The 18,821-nt window shown below is 44.6% G+C and overlaps 2 protein-coding genes across 2 annotated transcripts in view; one reads left to right on the forward strand and one right to left on the reverse strand.

Moving 5' to 3' along the window:
* ITK (IL2 inducible T cell kinase) overlaps positions 1 to 1,229 on the reverse strand; it is a 56,576-nt gene extending 55,347 nt beyond the window's left edge. The window contains exon 1 of the mRNA XM_045830221.1: positions 960 to 1,229. Coding sequence (XP_045686177.1) covers positions 960 to 1,097 — 138 coding nt within the window. The 5' untranslated portion in view covers positions 1,098 to 1,229. The remainder of the gene's footprint in view (positions 1 to 959) is intronic.
* Positions 1,230 to 15,557: 14,328 nt separating this feature from the next.
* On the forward strand, positions 15,558 to 18,393 carry GARIN3 (golgi associated RAB2B interactor family member 3). The gene is made up of 3 exons (XM_045822514.1): positions 15,558 to 16,166; positions 16,930 to 17,143; positions 17,456 to 18,393. The coding sequence occupies exons 1-3, from the start codon at positions 15,558 to 15,560 to the stop codon at positions 18,391 to 18,393; spliced, it is 1,761 nt and encodes a 586-aa protein (XP_045678470.1).
* Positions 18,394 to 18,821: the final 428 nt, after the last annotated feature.

Below are 18,821 nucleotides of genomic sequence, written 5' to 3' on the forward strand. Positions count from 1 at the left end.
AACAAAGGATTTTTAAAAAGAAAGCAGTGTTTGTAGGTGCTGTTTGCAGTCCTTTCGTTCTATACAGCAAGAGCCTGGCGGAGAAGGGAGAGTCGTCTGCCCGTGCTCACTCTCCTAGAGGGAAGTCAAGTGTGGTCTCCCGACCCCCTGTCCGGTGCTTTTTGTACCGAACTGCATAGTTCTGATCAGTCATGTTACTTTGTTATTATTGGTGTTATGGAATGTAAGGATGGCTTTAGATATAGAAAAAGACTGACTTAGCTAAGCAGCTGTAATCTTCCGGATAAGAACTGCTGGTCCATACTGCATAACACTTTGTGCACGATAACCCTAGTCTCCTGGGAAGTTTTTAAGGGATAAAAAGGTTCGCCATTGTGCCTTGCAAATTTTGGACAAGTAAATGCCCAGAGAATATTTTCCCAAGCTATCAGGTGAGTGATGACCATTGAAACAAGCAGAACTGAATTCATAAAATTGAAGACGCCGAACCCCATCACTTAACCACCCCAAGAACCATTTAATCCAGTATAACACTGAGAAAACGGGGCATGATCATCACTCAGGTCTCAACAACTGCTGATATTTTATTAATCTGTGTCGCATAACATGTAACATAATTCAAATGAAATTTATATTCTATCCAGTCATAACACTTGCCAAATGAAATATCGTGATATAAACATTAAACTCAAACTTGAAGGGGAAAATTGCTCATAACTATTAAATTTACTCTTGTGTAGTTTTTAGAACTGAAGTCACCTAACACAACCACCCCACCTCGTGACTTTTCTCCACGTTCCCTTCAGATTACTCTCATTGTGCTTTTTAGGTTGCTATAGCCACAGTGTCTGTGTCCCCTCCATCCTTACTTTATTCCACGTATTTCCTTCCTGAGTCAGCCCCATCTACACAGAAAATACTGTTTGAAAAAAGGCAAAGACAGCCAAGTTCTTACATACCCCATGACGGTCCTCAAAGTATGCCAGGCTGGTTTTGGTTAAAACGAAGAAGCGGACTTTAAAGTTCGAGGGAGAAGTTCTTCTCTTTTGTTGGGATTTCTTGATGAGCTGTTCTTCCAGGAGGATAAAGTTGTTCATGGTCCAGTTCTTGAAAAGCGATGCGCCTTGAGCATCAGCTCTCAGCACAAGCAGAGGAAACAGCTTTGGAGCAAGGAATGTGATGGGGAGGCAGTTGATCCTGAGAGAGTTGCTCAAAGGCAACTTGCCTCCAACGTTATCTTTCTATCAATGTGCAGTCAACATCGCTGAGCTGCTTCTCTGATGTCAAAGGCCATAACCACATCCTTTCGAAATTCACAACACTAAGAGACACAGGTAAAAAAAAAAAAATACACATGCTCTTGGCTGTATGGTTTGAAAATGATATCTGAAAAACCTTAGACTCAAAATGACATGAAGGACTGGAGTTTAATCTTTATGGTTCCTGGTTTAGCCCATCCAACAGGTAAGGCACGTAGCACCAAGGGTAGGAACATGGGCTCTGTGGCCAATGCGCATAGTCTGTGTATTAGTTTCCTGTTGCTGCTATAACAAATTATCACAAACTCAGTGGCTCACGAATTCATTATTTTTACCATTCTGTAGTTCAGAAGTCCAAAATGGATCTCACTGGTCTGAAATGAAGATGTCAGCAGGGTTGGGGTCCTCCCTGGAAGTTCTCCAGGGTAGAATCTGTTTCCTTGACATTTCCAGCTTCTCTGATTACCCACGTTCCGTGGCTCATGGCCCTCTTTCTCCATCTTCAAAGCCAGCAACAAACAGCAGGTCAAGTCCTCTGGTCTTACACATCCGTAATCCCTTCTTCTGCCGCCCTCTCCTATACACAAGGAATTTGAGATGACCTTGCGACTGCCTGGATCGTCTAAAGTCACCCCACTATTTTAAGGTCAGTTATCAGCGAGCTTAGTTGCATTTTATATCTTAATTCCTCTTTGCTATGTAACCTAACATATGCATAGGTTCCTGGGATCAGGGCATGGGTGCCCGTAGGGGAGCCATTATTCTACCTACCACAGCTCGAAATCTGGCTCCACTACTGAATCAGCTGTGAGGCTGCAGGCACGTTACTCAGGAGCTCCAAGCCCCATTTTTCTCCCCTCTAAAAAGGAACGACAGAGCTCCTCCACCAGGCACGGCAGGGCTGCTTCTCCCAGTCTCACCTCGCACCTTGCTCATGCAGCCTCACTCCAGCCCCCGTGCATGCGCCTTAATGCTGCTTCGGACATCTGTTCTCTTTGCCCAAAAACATCTTTTCTCCCTACTTTGCCTGATTAACTCTAAATTATACTGCAAGTCTCAGCCTACATGTCACTTCCTCAGGGGAGTCTTCCTGACTTTCCTTAAGTCGAATCCACTAATTATACCCAGATGGCACCTTGTATGTTTCTCTTCAACCACTTATGACAGTTGTAATTATATACATTTTGCAGGGTGAATGTTGGGTCAATGCCTGTCTCCCCAGCTAATCTAGAATGTCCATGATGGTCAGGATTATGTGTGGTTTGGCTCACCATTGTATACTCAGCAGCCCTCACAGTGCCTGGCACCTAAAAAGGGTGTTAGGAAGAATGTGTTGAGTGAATCACCGAACAGGGTGGGACAATCAGAAAGGACAAGGAGCATAAAACACCTAAGAGAAATATATTGAAGTGTATTATTTTAAAAAATTTAAATAAAAGCCCATAGGAATCTCTCTACACTACAGGTAGGTAATTGCTTTTCTACCAAAACTCAGTGGAAAATGCAATAAATCCTCCAGAATGGCATACTAAAGAACGCATGTCCAGGCTCTGAACACAGACAAAGGTGTGTTGGTATCCCGGTCTGCCACTTACTAAGCTGTTCATATCTGAGTGAGCTGCCTATCCTCTCTGATCCTCAGCATCCTTGTGAGGGTCCCTTTGAGAGTTGAATCCCATCAACTCTGGGAATGGTGGGTGCTAGGTGTCTTGCTTAGAATTAGTCTATGTTTGAAGTATAGTATGTAAGCCCCAATGCCAGTATGAATAACCAAGAAATCTCAAGGTAAGCAGAGATGGCATATGCTGGGCAGAGATGAATAATGAAACAATTATTATTGCTGTACAGATGTGCAATTATCTAGAATTTAGTTTAAAATGTTAGTGATCAGTGAGCAGATTACAGCTTAATTTTGTTTCATATACTAGTCGCCCCAGCATAATCAAGACATTCAGGATGGTTGGGGAGGGGACACTTTAAATGATTCCTCCTCCCCCATTCTGGGGGTTTAAGATATTCTCAAAAGAAAGAGGTGGCTTTGTTGTTGTTTTGTTTTGTTTTGTGTGTTTTTTTTTCTTCTGAACATAGGTCTGAGACAGTAACTAATCTCCCCTTCTTCTCAGGTAACTGACTCCCAAAAGGTTACCTGGACATCTGACCAGCCAGAATAAAAATGACATTTTTCAGCCATGTAACTATTTTCTAGCTAATGGAACATAGTAGAAGTGATGAGCACGACTTCCAAGAAATGTCCTGAGGGGCAATCATCATACCATTTTTATTTTCTTTTTCCTTCTTCTTGCTGACTACAGTATGGATGTGATGGTTGGAGCTGGAGCAGCTATATTATATCATGAGGTAGAAATTATAAGGTGAGAGCAATGACACATAAGGTAGAAGGAAACTGGGGTCCTGATGACCTTGGATTTTTCATCCCAGCCTGGGAACACTTTTTTTAACATATAGAGAAATAAAATTCTATTTTCTAAGCCCCTGTTATTGTGAGGCTCTGTCATAAGCAACACACCTAATTCCAGCTAATGCAATGCTATATTCCAAACTGGACTGTAAACTCCTTTGAGAAGGGTAGATTTGTACAGGTTTGTTCAGGTTCAAAGATTTACAGACATCACAAAGTATCTTATATGGGAAAGCAAAATATCACCAGTAGGTATTGTGATAGGAACCTATGGTTTGCCAAGTCTTAGTGGAGCATAGCCACCAAGAGTGTAACTCTCTCTCTCAGAGCAGCTTCAAATTCACTCACTGGGATTTGTCTCTGTCCTCACCTAAATGAAACTTAAGGTCCTGATATTTTCCCTGTTACTTTCAGGGAAACATCATAAAGATAAATAATCCTGCTGCTTTGGTTTAAAAAGTTCAATTTACAGGAGCCAAATTCAAGAAGTTCTTACTCATCAAAGGTGAAAGAATTTGGGTATCAAAAAGAACAAGAATGACAATGACATGAATGATAGCCAAAATGTTAAAATCATTACTTCATAAGGTATTTGAAGAAAAATCCCAACCCATCGATCACTTTTGGAAGATGCTAGAGAACCAACCTATTATTCCAAAAACTAGGACACAAGGAAAAGAATAAACTCTATTTCTGTTTTTCCTGAGGAACCCTATCTCAGTTTAGTAATCAAATATTTAATAAGAGAAAGTCCTTTAGAGAAGAATTCCAGTAGATAAATAAAGAAGTGATAGACTATCACCACTTTGCAATGCTGATGATATAATGAACCTGGGCAACTGTCATTAATATCATTATGCAAAAAGCCATTAGGAAAATTTACGATTTCTATATTAGACTGGTAACACTGTAACATAATGATTAATCTTAACATCATACAAAGAGAGACAACTAGACATTCTATTTCCTGATGTGATGAAATAGGAAGCACAGGAAACCACCTACACAGAAGTTTTGCCAAAAAAAAAAAAATCAAATATGAATCTCTTTAAACCTCTAGATCTATATTCAAGTTTGCAGAAAGTACAGGAGATGGAAGAACATGACAAATGCATGGAGATGCAAGTGGGCAAGTCCAAAATTCACAAATGGCCCATGTTTGCAACACATAAATCAGGGGAAGAACCTAAAGATGGAAAGAGACTTTTTAAGAGACATGTCAAGGACGGGATGATTTTGTTTTGATGTAGAGTCAAACAAATTAATTGTCTAAAGGCATTATGAGACAATTAGAAATCAGATCACTGCATATTTGATGATTAGTTAATCATCATCATTCATCAAAATTTAATTATTTCTAAAGGTGTAGTAATAGCACTGTTGTTATGATAAAAGAGTCTTTATTTTGCACAGAAACACACTGAAATAACTATTGATAAGATAATAGAATGTCTGAGATTTGCTTTGTTAGAATCCAGCGAAGAGGGAGAAATAGGTAGGGAAGAGGGAGAAAACTGGCCGTGGGCTAAAAACTGAAGTGAGGGACTTCCAGTCAAGATGGCAGCATGGGCAGACATGGCTCATCTCTTGCAACAACCACATCAAAATTATAACTATCATGTAGAACAACCATCACTCAGAAATGTCATAGAGTTGAATGGAAGTCTAACAGCTATAGAATTAGAGAAACCACATCCATCCACACTGGTAGGAGGGGCGCAGATGTGGAACTGGCTGGTCCCACACTCACATGTGGTGGCTAAAAATTCAGGAGAGATATCTCAGGAGCGAGGAGTCCCAGCCCCACACCAGGCCCCTCAGCTCAGGGTTCCAGTGTGTGGAAGATAAGTCCCCACAACTCCTGGTTGAAAATACCAGCAGGGATTGAGTTGGTGGGAGAAACTGCTGGAGCCCAAAGTAGTTCCTCTTAAAGAACACACACATGGACTCACCAACTCAGACTCACTCCCTTTGAGCTCCAGAACTGGGGTAGCAGCTTGAAAGGCTTCAGTGGCATACTGGGAGAAACTGAAGTGTCTGGCAAGACTTTGTCCCCTATTTAGGGGACCCCCCCAACAGAGCCACACAGCTGGCAAGCAGGTGCCATATCTGAAACTCCATCAACCTGGCTAACAGTCTGACCCACCTTGGAGATCCCCAGAGACTCTGCCCCACCCAACTTACGGGCTCAACCAAGCTGCTTTTCCACATGAATGGCTCATCTTGGCTTATACTGCACAACTTCCTAAATCCTCTCAAACAAGAAACAGTTGGCCTCAGTGAGCCCCAGGCCTGGCACTAGCAGTAGCCAGCCTAGATTCACAGCTTGGCTTCGCCTGGGAATCTCCAAGTCCAGCACAGGTAGCAGCTATCTCACATTGCTTTATAGCTCAAGCAGAGTGACCCTGGACAAAACGCGTGTACAGGCTGACCTTGGCCTGTACTACCAGAGAAACTCCAGGGCCAGCGCACTCAGTGGACAGTTACAGACCATGTCAGAGCACCACCACCCTGCCTCTGCATAGCTGATCCTCCATGGAGGAAGGTTTGTGATTACAGCCATTCCTTGTAGCTGACTGGCCTGGGTAAATCACTCCCATTGATCTGCCAATAGCAACCAAGGCTCAACTACAAGAGGAGGGTATACTCAGCCCACACGAAGGGCACACCTCAAGTATCCAGCTTGGGTGATAGGGGAGACTGTGCCACTGGAACCTAGAGGGGGCTTCCTATTATATTAGGCCTCACTACCAAGATATGGAGTCAAAGCAGCTCTACCTAATACATAGAAACAAACACAGGGAGGCTGTCAAAACAAGGAGTTAAAGAAACATGGCCCAAAATGAAAGAACAGGTCAAAACTCCAGAAAATGAGCAAACAAAATGGAGATAAGCAATCTATCAGATGCAGAGTTCAAAACACTAGTTATGAGGATGCTCAAGGAACTTAGTAAGAACCTCAACAGCATAATAAAGACCTAGTCAGACATGAAGGATACACTAATTGAAATATAGAACAATGTACAGGGAAATAACAGTGAGTAGATGAAACTGAGAATCAAATCAATAATTTGGAACATAGGGAAGAAAAAACAACCAATCAGAACAACAAGAAGAAAAAAAAGAATCCAAAAAACAGAAGGATAGTATAAGCAGCCTGTGGGACAACTTCAAGAGGTCCAACATTCACATCATAGAGGTGCCAGAGGGGGAAGAGAAGGAGCGAGAAATCAGAAATCTATTTGAAAAAAAATTAATGAAAGCAAACTTCCTGAATTTGGTGAAGGAAATAGACATGCAATTCCAGGAAGCACAGAGAGACCCAAATAAGGTGGATGCAAAGGGGCCCACTCTAAGACACATCATAATCAAAATGCTAAAGGTTAAAGATAAAAAGAGAATCTGAAAAACATCAAGAAAAAAGAAGTTATTTACCTACAGGGGAGTTCCCATAAGACTGTCAGCTGATTTCTCAAAAGAAACTGCAGGCTAGAAGGGATTGGCAAGAAATATTCAAAGTCATGAAAAGCAGGGATCTACAGCCAAGATTGCTCTACCTGGCAAAGATATCATTTAGAATCAAAGGGCAGATAAAGAGCTTCCCAGACAAGATAAAACTAAAGGAACTCATCATCACCAAACCATTGTAATATGAAATATTAAAGGGACTTATTTAAGAAAAAGAAGATCAAAACTATGAACAATAAAATGGCAAATATACATATCTATCAATAATTGAATCTAAAAAACAAACTCAGCAAACAAGAAGAACAGAGACAGAATCATGGATACAGAGAGTGTTTTGATGGGTGCCAGATGGGAAGGGGTTATGGGGGAATGTGCGAAGAGGTGAGGGGCTTAAGAAGTACAAATAGGTAGTCACAGAATGGCCCTGGGGATGTAATATACAGTATAAGAAATGGAGTAGCTAAAGAACTTATACGCATGACCCATGGACATGAAATAAGTGTGGGGATTGCCTGAGGGAGTGGGGGGTGCTGGGTGGAGGGAGACAAAGGGGGAAAATCAGGACAACTGAACAGCATAATCAATAAAAGACAATTAAAAATTTTTTAAAAATTGAAGCTGAGTGATGGGAGTATTTTATTCCATTCTTTTCATATTGCTATATGTTTAAAATTTTTCATAACAAAAAGAGGGAAAGTTAAGGGAAAAAACAATTCAGTGTAACAATCAAAACTTGAAAAACATTCAATTTAATGCCTTTTCCTCAAGCTAAGTATGGTTCTGCTTCAGGCTTCAAAGCGTGCTGCCTCTTCCACTGCATCCTAACTCCTCCTCCTTCCTGCACCCCAGCCTGGCTCCCAACCTACCCCTTCGGGCTTAGGCGGGCGTGGGGAGGAAGAAGTGGAAAATGCACGGCATTCCACAGGGCTGCAGCTGTAATCTGGAGTGGATGCCCTCTACAGGTGGGAGACACACCATTGCTACTTTTTCTTTCATGGGAAACTTCTGTTGTGTGTTTTGCTGTTTTCATTGTTTTCGGAGGGCCCTGACCGTAGTTCTCTTGATGTGGGAGATGCCACTCTGACTGGCCGATGCGCCTGACCCTCAGGCCTTGGGCTCCTGCTGGTACACCTCCAGGGTGCCTCCTGCTTCCCCAGTTCTGCTGGACCCCTTTGCCATTTCAGTTATCCTCTTGGGTGAATGTTCCTTGAAAAGGAACTACACGCCGCTTAGTGCGCCAGCGGCTCTCCTCAAAGACTCAGGCATCCTTGCCCTGCCATTAACGGATGTACCTCTGACCCCACGCACAGCCCTTTCTCCCTCTGACACCAAATAAGCAACTCTTCCACAAGCCTTCCCCATTACCCATTACCTTTCTCCAAGGGGGATTTAGACGCCAGGCCTATGTCTCCTAAATTCCATGAGACGTATGCCAAGCTCATTGAGAAAGCCCTTGAAAATCCTGTCACTGGCCTTCTGGTGAACGCAAGCAACTGCTCTCCTGCGCTCGGGCGGGTTGTGAGAGGAAATGTGCAGCGCACCACCATCTCGCTCTCTGGATATTTCAGACCCTTGTGTCCTAAAGGCCGAGGGCGGGTGGGCGCTACCACCGGGAGGACCTGAGATCCGTTCTTCCTGTGTGAGGCATGGCTGATGTGGTGCTCTGTCTTAGGACGGGAAGGTACTGGATTTCTTCGATTGTATTATTTTAGGCCTTGGCCTAAAACTGAATTGGGTAAAGCCTCATTTAATGTTCTATATCATTCTAGAATCCTCCAATTAAAAAAAAATTTAAAAACTTCCACCTGGCACTACTAGCTATACTTACACAATGACATCAGAAATTTCGGTTGTCCCTCCTCTGTGTTGGCTCCCTGCTTAGGCAGGCCTTCCTCCAGAGCAGCACAATAGGGTGTTTACCAGGAGAACTGGACTCTTTTTTCCTTCTAGTTTCAGAAAAAGTCTCAGAACCATGAATCCTTGCCCTGGCTTGGGTGACAAGCAAGTATGTCCCTCAGTCATTACAGCCAAGGCAATGGAACAGTCTGTGGTCCGTCTCCAGTCCGCACCCTCCCTGGATTTGAGGGTGGGACACAGTCAGCCCTGCGGGCTGAGAGCAGGGCTGCTGGTTCTCCAAAGGAACACCAGAGCGCTGCCGCTGAAATACCAAACGGATGCCAGCTCACCGACAAGTGATCTCAGGCCCGCACTGACCTAAAGCCCTTCCTCTTTGCTTTCTCATGTGAGGCCCTGCCATTCCAGTCCTCTTCCCCGGTCCAGGAACAGCCGTTTGGATAAGTGAAGAGCCCTCCCAAGTCCAGGCCAAAGAGATCCTTGAACTGTTCTCTGAGGACGAGGCTGTGAAGCCCTTTATTTCCTTACGGTTCTCGCCCGAGCTGGCTCACATGTATTTGTATCTGTTTGAGAGTGGTACCCAGAATATCTGGTAATTACATAACCTCTTTCTCCTGAAATTAAAAAAAAATTCTTATTCCTTCCAAAGGTACCGATCTTAGAGGGAAAAAGGAACATAAGCACATAGAAGTGTATGTACAAAATGTTCAATGCGGCGTTGTTTGTTGTGGGAATGACATTCTGTGCATCGGTCAGGAAACTGTTCCATGATCTATGGTGCACCCGTCCAGTGGAACACTACCAGATCATAGAAATTAATAAAGAATGTCCATCATGCATCACCCTCAAACAGTAAAAGATAGATGGTTAATTAAGGCAGACAAGGTGCAGACCAATGAATGTGGTATGATTTGTTTTTACAGAAAAGCATTTCATGTTTATATTAATGTATCTGTATATGCAGAAGGCATTGTTAGGAAGTTTACACATCAAACTTCTAGCAAATGGAACTGGAGAGGCAGAGAGATGTTTCGCCATTTAATTATATAATTCAAAAAGGTGATATTGTGGGAGAATTTTTTACTTTCTAGTTTAAAATAAAAATATGTCTTCTGTCAGAAATCATTGGTTTGATCAGTAGAACGCAGTGATAACTGAGGTGACCAGAAAGCTTAGAGCTATGTTTTGGAAATATATATAAATATTTCTGGTTCTAAAAGTGAAAATATTCTTCCTGGAAAAAGCAGAGCAACAAATAGCCAAAAATAATACTTCTAGTTTCACTCCTCAGAAACAATCAACAGGAACATTCATTTTACATTCTTCCAGTATTTTTCCAGAGTTAAATTTGACAGCAATTACCATCTTATCCACCTTCTGAATTATTTACTTCCCTCTGCCTACATAGAGATTCTCATCTTTATTTTTAACTTTAATGTGAACTGTTTGAATATTTGGGTGCCTGCTTCATTGCAAGCCTCTTCAGTACAACATCAAAGAAATAAATATACGAACGGAGGTGGGACCTCTCGTGGCGCATAGACACAGCAGAACTGGAAGCTGAGAGAGGGAAACAGCAACACGAGTGATAAGCAAGGCAGACTTCGCCTGTGAGTCGGGCTAAACATGGCTGAGCGGGACAGAAACAAGCAGGGAGCAGAAGGAGAGTGGGAGGTAAAGAGCGGCGTCTCTAGTTGGATCAGCAAGTTGAAAAATACAATTATTTCGATCACCTGCCTGGCTTCTTTTATGTATAGCAGCCCATTTTCTTTCTGTTTTTTTTTCCCCCCATTTTCTTTTCAAACCCAATGCAGAAGCAAGCTAATTTGCATAATGACCCTCGGGGGAAGAGTCTAGGTGACTGTGGTCTGTTTCTGACAGCCAGAGGTAAGGCAGAAATCTGGCTGGCTTCCTCAAGTCCTAGGTGCCCAGGGCTAACCGCAGCTCATCCCACGCCATCTCGGCTTAGCAGCATCAACATAAAAGGACTGTGGATTATATTTTAGACCGGGGGATTTACCCAGCCTGTACAGATTGTATACAGTATGGAAATCTCCCCACCCTCACATCCTGCCTAGCTCACAGCACCCCTCCCAGGAGGCATGCTCATTGAAAAGGCTATTTATAGCTGTCTGCTTGCCTTGCTTTTCAAAATAATAGATGGGGGAGCGACAGTGACTTGGAACCTCTTCCCATGACAACTATGTAGACTTCAAGCACCTGTAATTTTGCGTGTCTGCGTATACGCAGTACATCCTATAGTGCTTCGCGTTTTCACTCTTCACATCGCTTCAGTCTTAGACCAATTTAAAATGGACAGAAAACTATCCTCAGAATTGTTGGGCAGTCTTTCTTCTTACGAAACAGTTACTGTCGCTTTTAAACATTGTGATAAATGTCATTGGTTCCACCATTCCTTCACCTTACTCACTATTCCTGTCATGTATTTCATTGCCTTCCTGTTTTGTTCTGTTTCTTCATTGTGTCCTCCTGTGGGATTGTAAGCTTTCTGGATTTAGGGTCATGGCTTATCCATGCTACACTATATTCTTGTTAGGAAAAAATTACCCCAAACCAATAAATTAAAAAATCACCAAGCAGGCAACCTCTGCTTTCAATGTCATATTAAAGCTGGTTTAACACACCTTCCCAAGGATTATTTAATTATTTAAGAGAAGAAAGCAAGACAGTGAGGTTGGATCAATGAGTCAAGACTGAAGTGTTGCTATCTATTATTTTTTAACAGCTTTATTGAGGTGCATTTCACATGCCACGAAATTTATCCACTAGAAGTGTACAGCGCAGTGGTTTTTAGTATGTTCAGAGCTGTGTGCCTATTACAATGTGAATTTAGAACATTCTCAGCACCCCAAGAAAGCTAATATTGATTAAAGTCCCAGACTCTGCCATGTTCTGTCATCACTTACAGGTTTTTGTTTAGTAGAAAAGAGAACCCCAGAGGTTATGCTTTCATTGTCCTGGAGACATTTAACCAGGTTTTTAAATCTAGTCTGGCAATGTTAGTCCCACATCTTTTCTGCAATGCCAGTGCACATTCCTAATTCCCTTTGAACCAGCTTTACCATCCTGCTGGGCGCTCGTTGGTGAGTCAATTAAACCTTTGGCATGTTTTCATTCTGTAACTTGTTGGAGGATCATGTTTACGAAACTTAGTATGAAACTTAGTATGTTAGTGTCCCAGGTTCGATTCCCAGCCAGGGAACATTCCTGGGTTGCAGGCCATAACCCCCAGCAACCGCACATTGATGTCTCTCTCTCTCTCTCTCTCTCTCTCTCTCCCCTTCCCTCCCTAAAAATAAATAAATAAATAAAATCTAAAAAAAAACAAAAAAAACCTTGTATGTTGATAACCTGAATACTCTCAGTTCAGCGACAGGCACAGAGTGGGCCACCAATAAATATGTCTCGATGGCCTGATGTCAATTTTTTTTTGATAAGGGATGTGTCAGAGTTTTAAACTTTGGGAGAAAGAAGTACATTTTTGAAAAGTCTTGAAGAAAAAAATCAGAAAGTCAATTTTGAATAACAGTTTGTATTTTTGGCTCTCAAATTCTAAAGGTTGGTGTCAGAGAGAGTTAAATTTGAATGAAGCTATTTATTTTCTATCTCCAGGCTTAAGTCAAAGAATACTGTAAGAATATAATTTTACTGGCATACCATTTTTATAAACCTATAAACTAGAAGTATTATTTATTTTGTATAAGTAGGATATGTAAGGGAAGAAAACCTGACACGCACAGAAGAGAATGCCCTGGGAAGCTACCTCTCCACTGCGCCATTGCCCTCCACCGAAAGCCGCCCCAAGGTCCCTCCTATTGCCGGTTTCTCTGCATCCTTTCTCTCTCTCTCCCTCCCTCTCTCTCTCTCTCTCTCTCTCTCTCTCACACACACACACACACACACACAACTCTTTGTTAAAAGATGTATGGCATACCATATATGCTATTCTCAAGTTGCTTTTTTTTACTTACTAATACTTATTGGAAGTTGCTCAACATCAGTATCCGTAATGGTCGTGCCAATCAGAACACGTTCAGTGGCTGATCACTCCTCGCTTCTTCCGCTGCTGTGACCTGTGTCCTCCCATCAGCCTCCACTTCTCCCCCTGGTTCCTCTGCAACCTCGTTTCATCATGGCGGCCCAAGCGATCCTCTATATATGCAGGTCAGGCTATTGCCCATTTAGAGCAAAGCCAAAGGCTTCATAATGTCTCACGAGGTCTGTCCCACATGGTCTGTCCCACACAGTTGCTCCCAATCATCCCCACAGTTGCCTCCTGGCCTCATCTCCAACCACTTTCCCTCACTTCACTCTGGTCACTGTAGCTCCTTTGTCTCCTCGAACACACCAGGCACGCTCCTACCTCAGAATCTTGGCTCCCACTGTTCCCTCTGACTGAGATGCTTATCCCCCAACATCAGCGTGGCTTCCTCCCTGAACTCCTTTAGGGTCTTTGCTCAAAGGGGGCTCCTCATTGAGCCTTCCCTTGATCAACCTCTAGTTCCCCGTCCCCTGCACATACCCCACCCCACTTGCCCACTTTACCTTCCTCCATAGTGCTTTCCAGCTTTGCACATACCACATAGTTTACTCTTCTGTGGTCTAGGCACGAGCTTCACGCCAGCAAGGATATTTGTCTGTTTTTGTCCATTGTTGTGTTCTTTGTACCCAGAACAGGGCTTGGCCCAAAGTAGGCACTAATATTAATTGAACAGATGCATGTATGCTGCATAGTACTCGCACATTTGCCTGCTGTTTGTGTGACCTAGTCCAGTGTAGTTTCACCATTTCCACATCTGGGGACTTCCATGTGCTTTTGGTCTCTTGTGACCTTGATGAAGTTGCTTGACTTCTCCAAGCCTTGATTTCCTCCTCTATGAATCAGGGGTGATAGTTCTAACCTACATTTTATAGGGCTGTTGTGAACGTTAAAATTTTTTAAAAATGTAAAGTGGGTAGAACCATGCCTCATTTATACTAAGTTCTCAATAATATGATTGGTATCTCTCCTTATCAATCATTCATCAGAAATGGACTTATGAGAGTACATGATCAAGTATAATCTAGAAAAACCTCACTTCTCATTTTTAAACCTAATAGTGTTAACTTTGTGTGATTATCTCCTTACAATAAAATATAAGACACTTTGTTCTTTTTTTTTGGAGCAGGCATTTAATATCTTTAGAAAAGGCATTTTAGTGCATCAGAGGTAAAGACTATCTTTGCATTTCCACTTTCTGACAGGTCCTGAAAATAGTACTCAATACATTTTGTTGAGTAAAGAAATGAAGAAAGGAATCTCAACGGGCACAAGCAAGTTCACGTTTATTGAAAAGTCACCATGTGCCAGGTACTGTAGGAGGCTCCAGGGATATAAAAAAGAACATTGGGGGGTTGGAGTTTATTTCAAGACCTTTACAGAGTAACCACTGACTTTGGGGGACGTATTTTACCTCAGAGGTCGTTCTCTGACTGAGGGAGGGGGAATTTGGATTTTTCACCTTGTGCAAAGTGAAAAAGAAAAACTCCAGAAAGACGTCTTTGCCATAATTTCTCTGAAGAGCTTTTCAAAGAAACCAGACATCAGTGGTTTGTCAAACAGACATCAAGGGCAAAGCAGCAGGCACATCAGTGTGGGAAATCCTATGGTGATTCAAGACCTCTATGAATTCCTGTGGTTCCCAGTAAGTCCCCATGTGTATGACTAACCACAAACAGTTCTATATTTGGAGCGAAATGAAAATCTGACGAGGAGCCATGCGGCTTGAGGCAGAGAAACATCTCTGACCTGAGTCCCAAGTCCTGGGATAGAGTCTGGCTCTGCATTCTGACCTTGAGCAAACAATCCTGAGCCTCTGTCCCTAACCATAAAACGATGGTTTTCAAAGTTAGCCTCCTTCCAATGAGGAAATGGTGAGAGATTCTCCACAGCCTGGAAACTACTGTGCCAGTGGGACTCTGGCTGTGATAGGTTTCAGAAGGCCCTTTGGACCATTCGTTCAACAACTTCATTGAACCTCTGAGTGCTGCCGCCATTGTGCACTCGCCGGGCCGTGGAGAACAACAGTCGCCTGCACACAGCTCGCTTCCAGGCAGTTTTTCAGCAAAAGCAAAAATATATTTGCAGGAAGATGATCATCGCAGGGATATCAGTAACAACAAAAACAAGCAAAGCTGGAAACAGCCCAAATATACTATAAAAGCAGGATGATTTCATCAATTAGGCATCCCAACATTTTGATTAGAAAGGATATCCAGGCCACCCACACCTACTCCCCGGCAAGGTCAGCCTGTCACCCTTGGAAGTGGTGGTTTGTCTGGGGGGAGGCTGGTGACCCTGCCCCAAGGGGGTGGCTGCCTGGAGGCTGGACAAAGGGGTGGGTAATGGTGACAGGTCACAAAGGACTGTGAAGGGTAAATGCAGTGGTGTAAGGAGGCCTGGACAGACCCCTGCAGGGAGATGGGCAGTTGCCTTCACTCCCTCTCTCTTGGAGACTCGAGTAGTGGCTGGTGGCGCTGTCTTGAATTCAGAGAACATGAGCAGTGAATGTTTGTTACCTTATTACACGGCCCGCAGCTACCGTTCAATGGGTGTGTTCAATACCTCCATGGGGGACCTGCAGCGACAACTGTACAAGGGAGGAGAGTATGACATTTTCAAGTATGCACCAATGTTTGAGAGTGACTTTATCCAGATTAGCAAGAAAGGAGAGATGATTGATGTCCACAACCGTGTCCGAATGGTGACGGTGGGCATCGCGTCCACCAGCCCCATCCTCCCGCTACCTGACGTCATGCTGCTGGCCCGACCAACTAAAGTCTGTGATGAGCATGGCAGACATGCCCGGCCCACCAAGGGGAGACGTCGCAAGCCTGCGAAGGTCCTAGAGCTCACCAGGCTGCTGCCCTTGAAGTTTGTCAAGATCTCCATCCACAATCGCGAGAAACAGCAGCTGCGCCTGAAGCTGGCTACCGGCCGTACTTTTTATCTGCAGCTCTGTCCCTCTTCAGATGCACGAGAAGACCTATTTTGCTATTGGGAAAAACTGGTCTATCTCCTGAGACCACCAGTGGAGAGTTGCAGCAGTACCCCAACACAACGAACTGGGGACACGATGACCACAGAGGATGACAAAAGCTTGGTGGTAAGCATCTACAGAGACTCAAGATAATGGGGCAGGGAGCTTTGGGAGAGTAGATCAAAGCTGGTCCTACAAAGGTTTGGGTGCTTGCTGAAGCTCACCTGGGAAAATGCATTCCATTTTCAAAAGACTCAGGGCCACCACAATGGCACTTACCACACTGGGGAGATTCCAAGTGTTTCTCCCAATTGTCTCCCACGGCCAAATTTCAGAGACACCTTAGGTATCAGCTGCTCTGGTCTCAGATCCAGGGTTGTAGTCCCTTCTACAGCATCCTGATTACCTAATCCCTTCCTGAACACTCACCCCAACCCAAGTGGTTTCTTCCTTCTTCTGTCTGCCTGTCACTACCATTGCTGATTAAAATCAGCATAACCCACCTGTGCATCTGCACACGCGCAATTTATTTTAGCAGGCACTGAAATGCAAACGTGTGAAGCCCCTGATCCCGCAATCCCACTTGTAAGAATCTGTTTTGCAGAGAAATAAACACAAGCGTGCAAAATAAAAGTGTATAAAGATTGGGAATTTTATCAGTGCTTTCCCTGGCATGGGCTTTGTTCAAGAAAACGGAATGACCATTTGACAGGGGTGCTGTAGATGGGACGTTGCATCCCATAGCACCATTAAGCTTAGATGTAAAGATTTCAGAGGTTCTTCTAATTAGAAGCTCTGACATTGCCCAGCTCCAGGATGAGAGAGAGCAGACTATGGTGGTCTCAGTTAGTCATCTCTGTCTCACCTGTTTCTCCTCCCCTTGGCACAGATGTCAGAACTCCAAGGAGAGGGAGATCAGAATAATGTGAGCCTTCACAAGCTTCGTGATGTCTCCAGAGCCACTTCTTCTGGTTATGCTGGGGGAGAGAGAATGCCTGGTTCAGCTTCCATCAGCAAAACTCCAGGGACTGCCCAAGGAGCAGCAAGGGGGCCAGCCACAAGCCTGGCAGTGGCAGGAACGGCTACAAGCCCTACAGCAAACGTGGCGGTAGCAGGAGCGGGAACAAAACCTACAGCAAACATGGCGGTAGCAGGAGCGGGAACAAACAGAGCAGCAAACGTGGCAGTAGCGGGAGCGGGAACAAACCGTGCAGCAAACATGGCGGTAGCAGGAGCGGGAACAAATAGAGCAGCAAACGTGGCAGTAGCGGGAGCGGGAACAAACCGTGCAGCAAACATGGTGGTAGCAGGAGCGGGAGCAAACCGTGCAGCAAACATGGCCGTAGCAGGAGCGGGAACAAGTCCTACAGCAAACGTGGCGGGAGCAGGAGCAGGAGCAAACCGTGCAGCAAACATTGCAGTAGCAGGAGCAGGAGCAAGTCCTACAGCAGGTGCTTTGAGCATAGCAGCAACCAAGAATGTGGGCGCAGGCCAGGCAGGCTCGGCCCTGGCTGGAGCCACCACCAAGGGTGCAGAAGAAAGTGGATCCGGCAAGGCCATGGCAGGTGCTGCCAACGTATCCTCAGAGAGTACGAATGTGATCTTGGTGGGTGCTGCCAGCTCATCCTCCTTAGGCAGTTCCATTGCCACAGCGGGGGCTGCCAGTGTCTCCCCAGCGAGCAGCATTGTGTTTGCAGGCACGGTGACGACCACAAGTCCTGCCACAGAAAGAGCTAAATGCCCAGTAACAGGACCCCTCGTCTCAACCCTGAAGAGTGAAGGCTACATGAGTGAACGGGACGGAAGCCAGAAGGTCTCCCAGCCCGCAGCTGAGGCTCAGAAGGAAAAAAAAGAAAAGAGAGAAAAGAAGGACAGAGGTCCCGCGAGGAAGAGCTCCCATCGCCACAGGACAGGAGGGGGCAAGTCGTCCCGGAAATCATCCTCCCGCAGGACATCATCTGGCCATCAAAGCACAAGAGATGACAAAAAAGGAAAGGGGCAGAGCAGCGTAAAGGGCAGACGCAGCTCTCACAAGAGTGCCAGCCACAGCGCCACCGCAAAGGAGGCGAGGACAGCTCACAAGCCGGGGAAGAGCAGATCTGGCAGCTCGGCTCATTTAAGTAAGCAATCCAGTATGATTGGCTCTTTCTTCAGGAGCTTCAGAGTCATTCGTGGGTCAAAAACGGAGGTCTCATCACACAGCAGAGAGATGGACTTCGTGGCTAAGAAGGTAGGGAAGCACAACATAGAGGCCAAGGTAGAGAAAGTCCCCGGTGGCCAGGATCTGCAGATCTGTGAGACTGTGACATCGGAGATGATGGAAACAATCTTCATAGAAAACAAACCCGTTTAAATAGGAGCCAGGGCAGGACACTGGAATGGAGACCCAGCCTCACAGAAGTATCCCTAGAGACAATGCCCGCTTACTTTAATAAAGGACACCATACAACTCCAAAAGAAATGCTTCTTTTGTTTGACTTTCTATGTCCCCTATCCTGGTGGTGACTTCACAGTGGCTTCTGTGATGTGGACTGTGCTCAAGCCTGAGACCCCAACTTCCAATCATACAGGACCCTACCTCCCACCCATGCCCAATATGAACATCCTGCCTGGCCTCAACCCTTGTCTGCCTTTGGTTTCCCCAAGACTAGGGCCCCCGGTCACGGACTATGGACTGGGAAGCACCACCACCACCAAGCCTCCATGCCCTCTTCCTCCTCTCCCCAGAGTTCCCTGAACATGGACGTTCAGTCCAGTTCATAGACTGAGTGAAGACAGGAC

The sequence above is a fragment of the Phyllostomus hastatus genome, unplaced genomic scaffold (genome assembly GCF_019186645.2).
Source record: "Phyllostomus hastatus isolate PE091 unplaced genomic scaffold, TTU_PhHast_1.1 phas_contig_150, whole genome shotgun sequence".
NCBI classification, from domain to species: domain Eukaryota; kingdom Metazoa; phylum Chordata; class Mammalia; order Chiroptera; family Phyllostomidae; genus Phyllostomus; species Phyllostomus hastatus.

Coding starts and splice junctions, on each gene's coding strand:
- GARIN3 (XM_045822514.1), top strand. CDS start 15,558: ATGAGCAGTGAATGTTTGTTACCTTATTACACGGCCCGCAGCTACCGT. Junction 16,167..16,929: donor AGGATGACAAAAGCTTGGTG/GTAAGCATCTAC, acceptor CCCTTGGCACAG/ATGTCAGAACTCCAAGGAGA. Junction 17,144..17,455: donor TACAAGCCCTACAGCAAACG/TGGCGGTAGCAG, acceptor GTGCAGCAAACA/TTGCAGTAGCAGGAGCAGGA.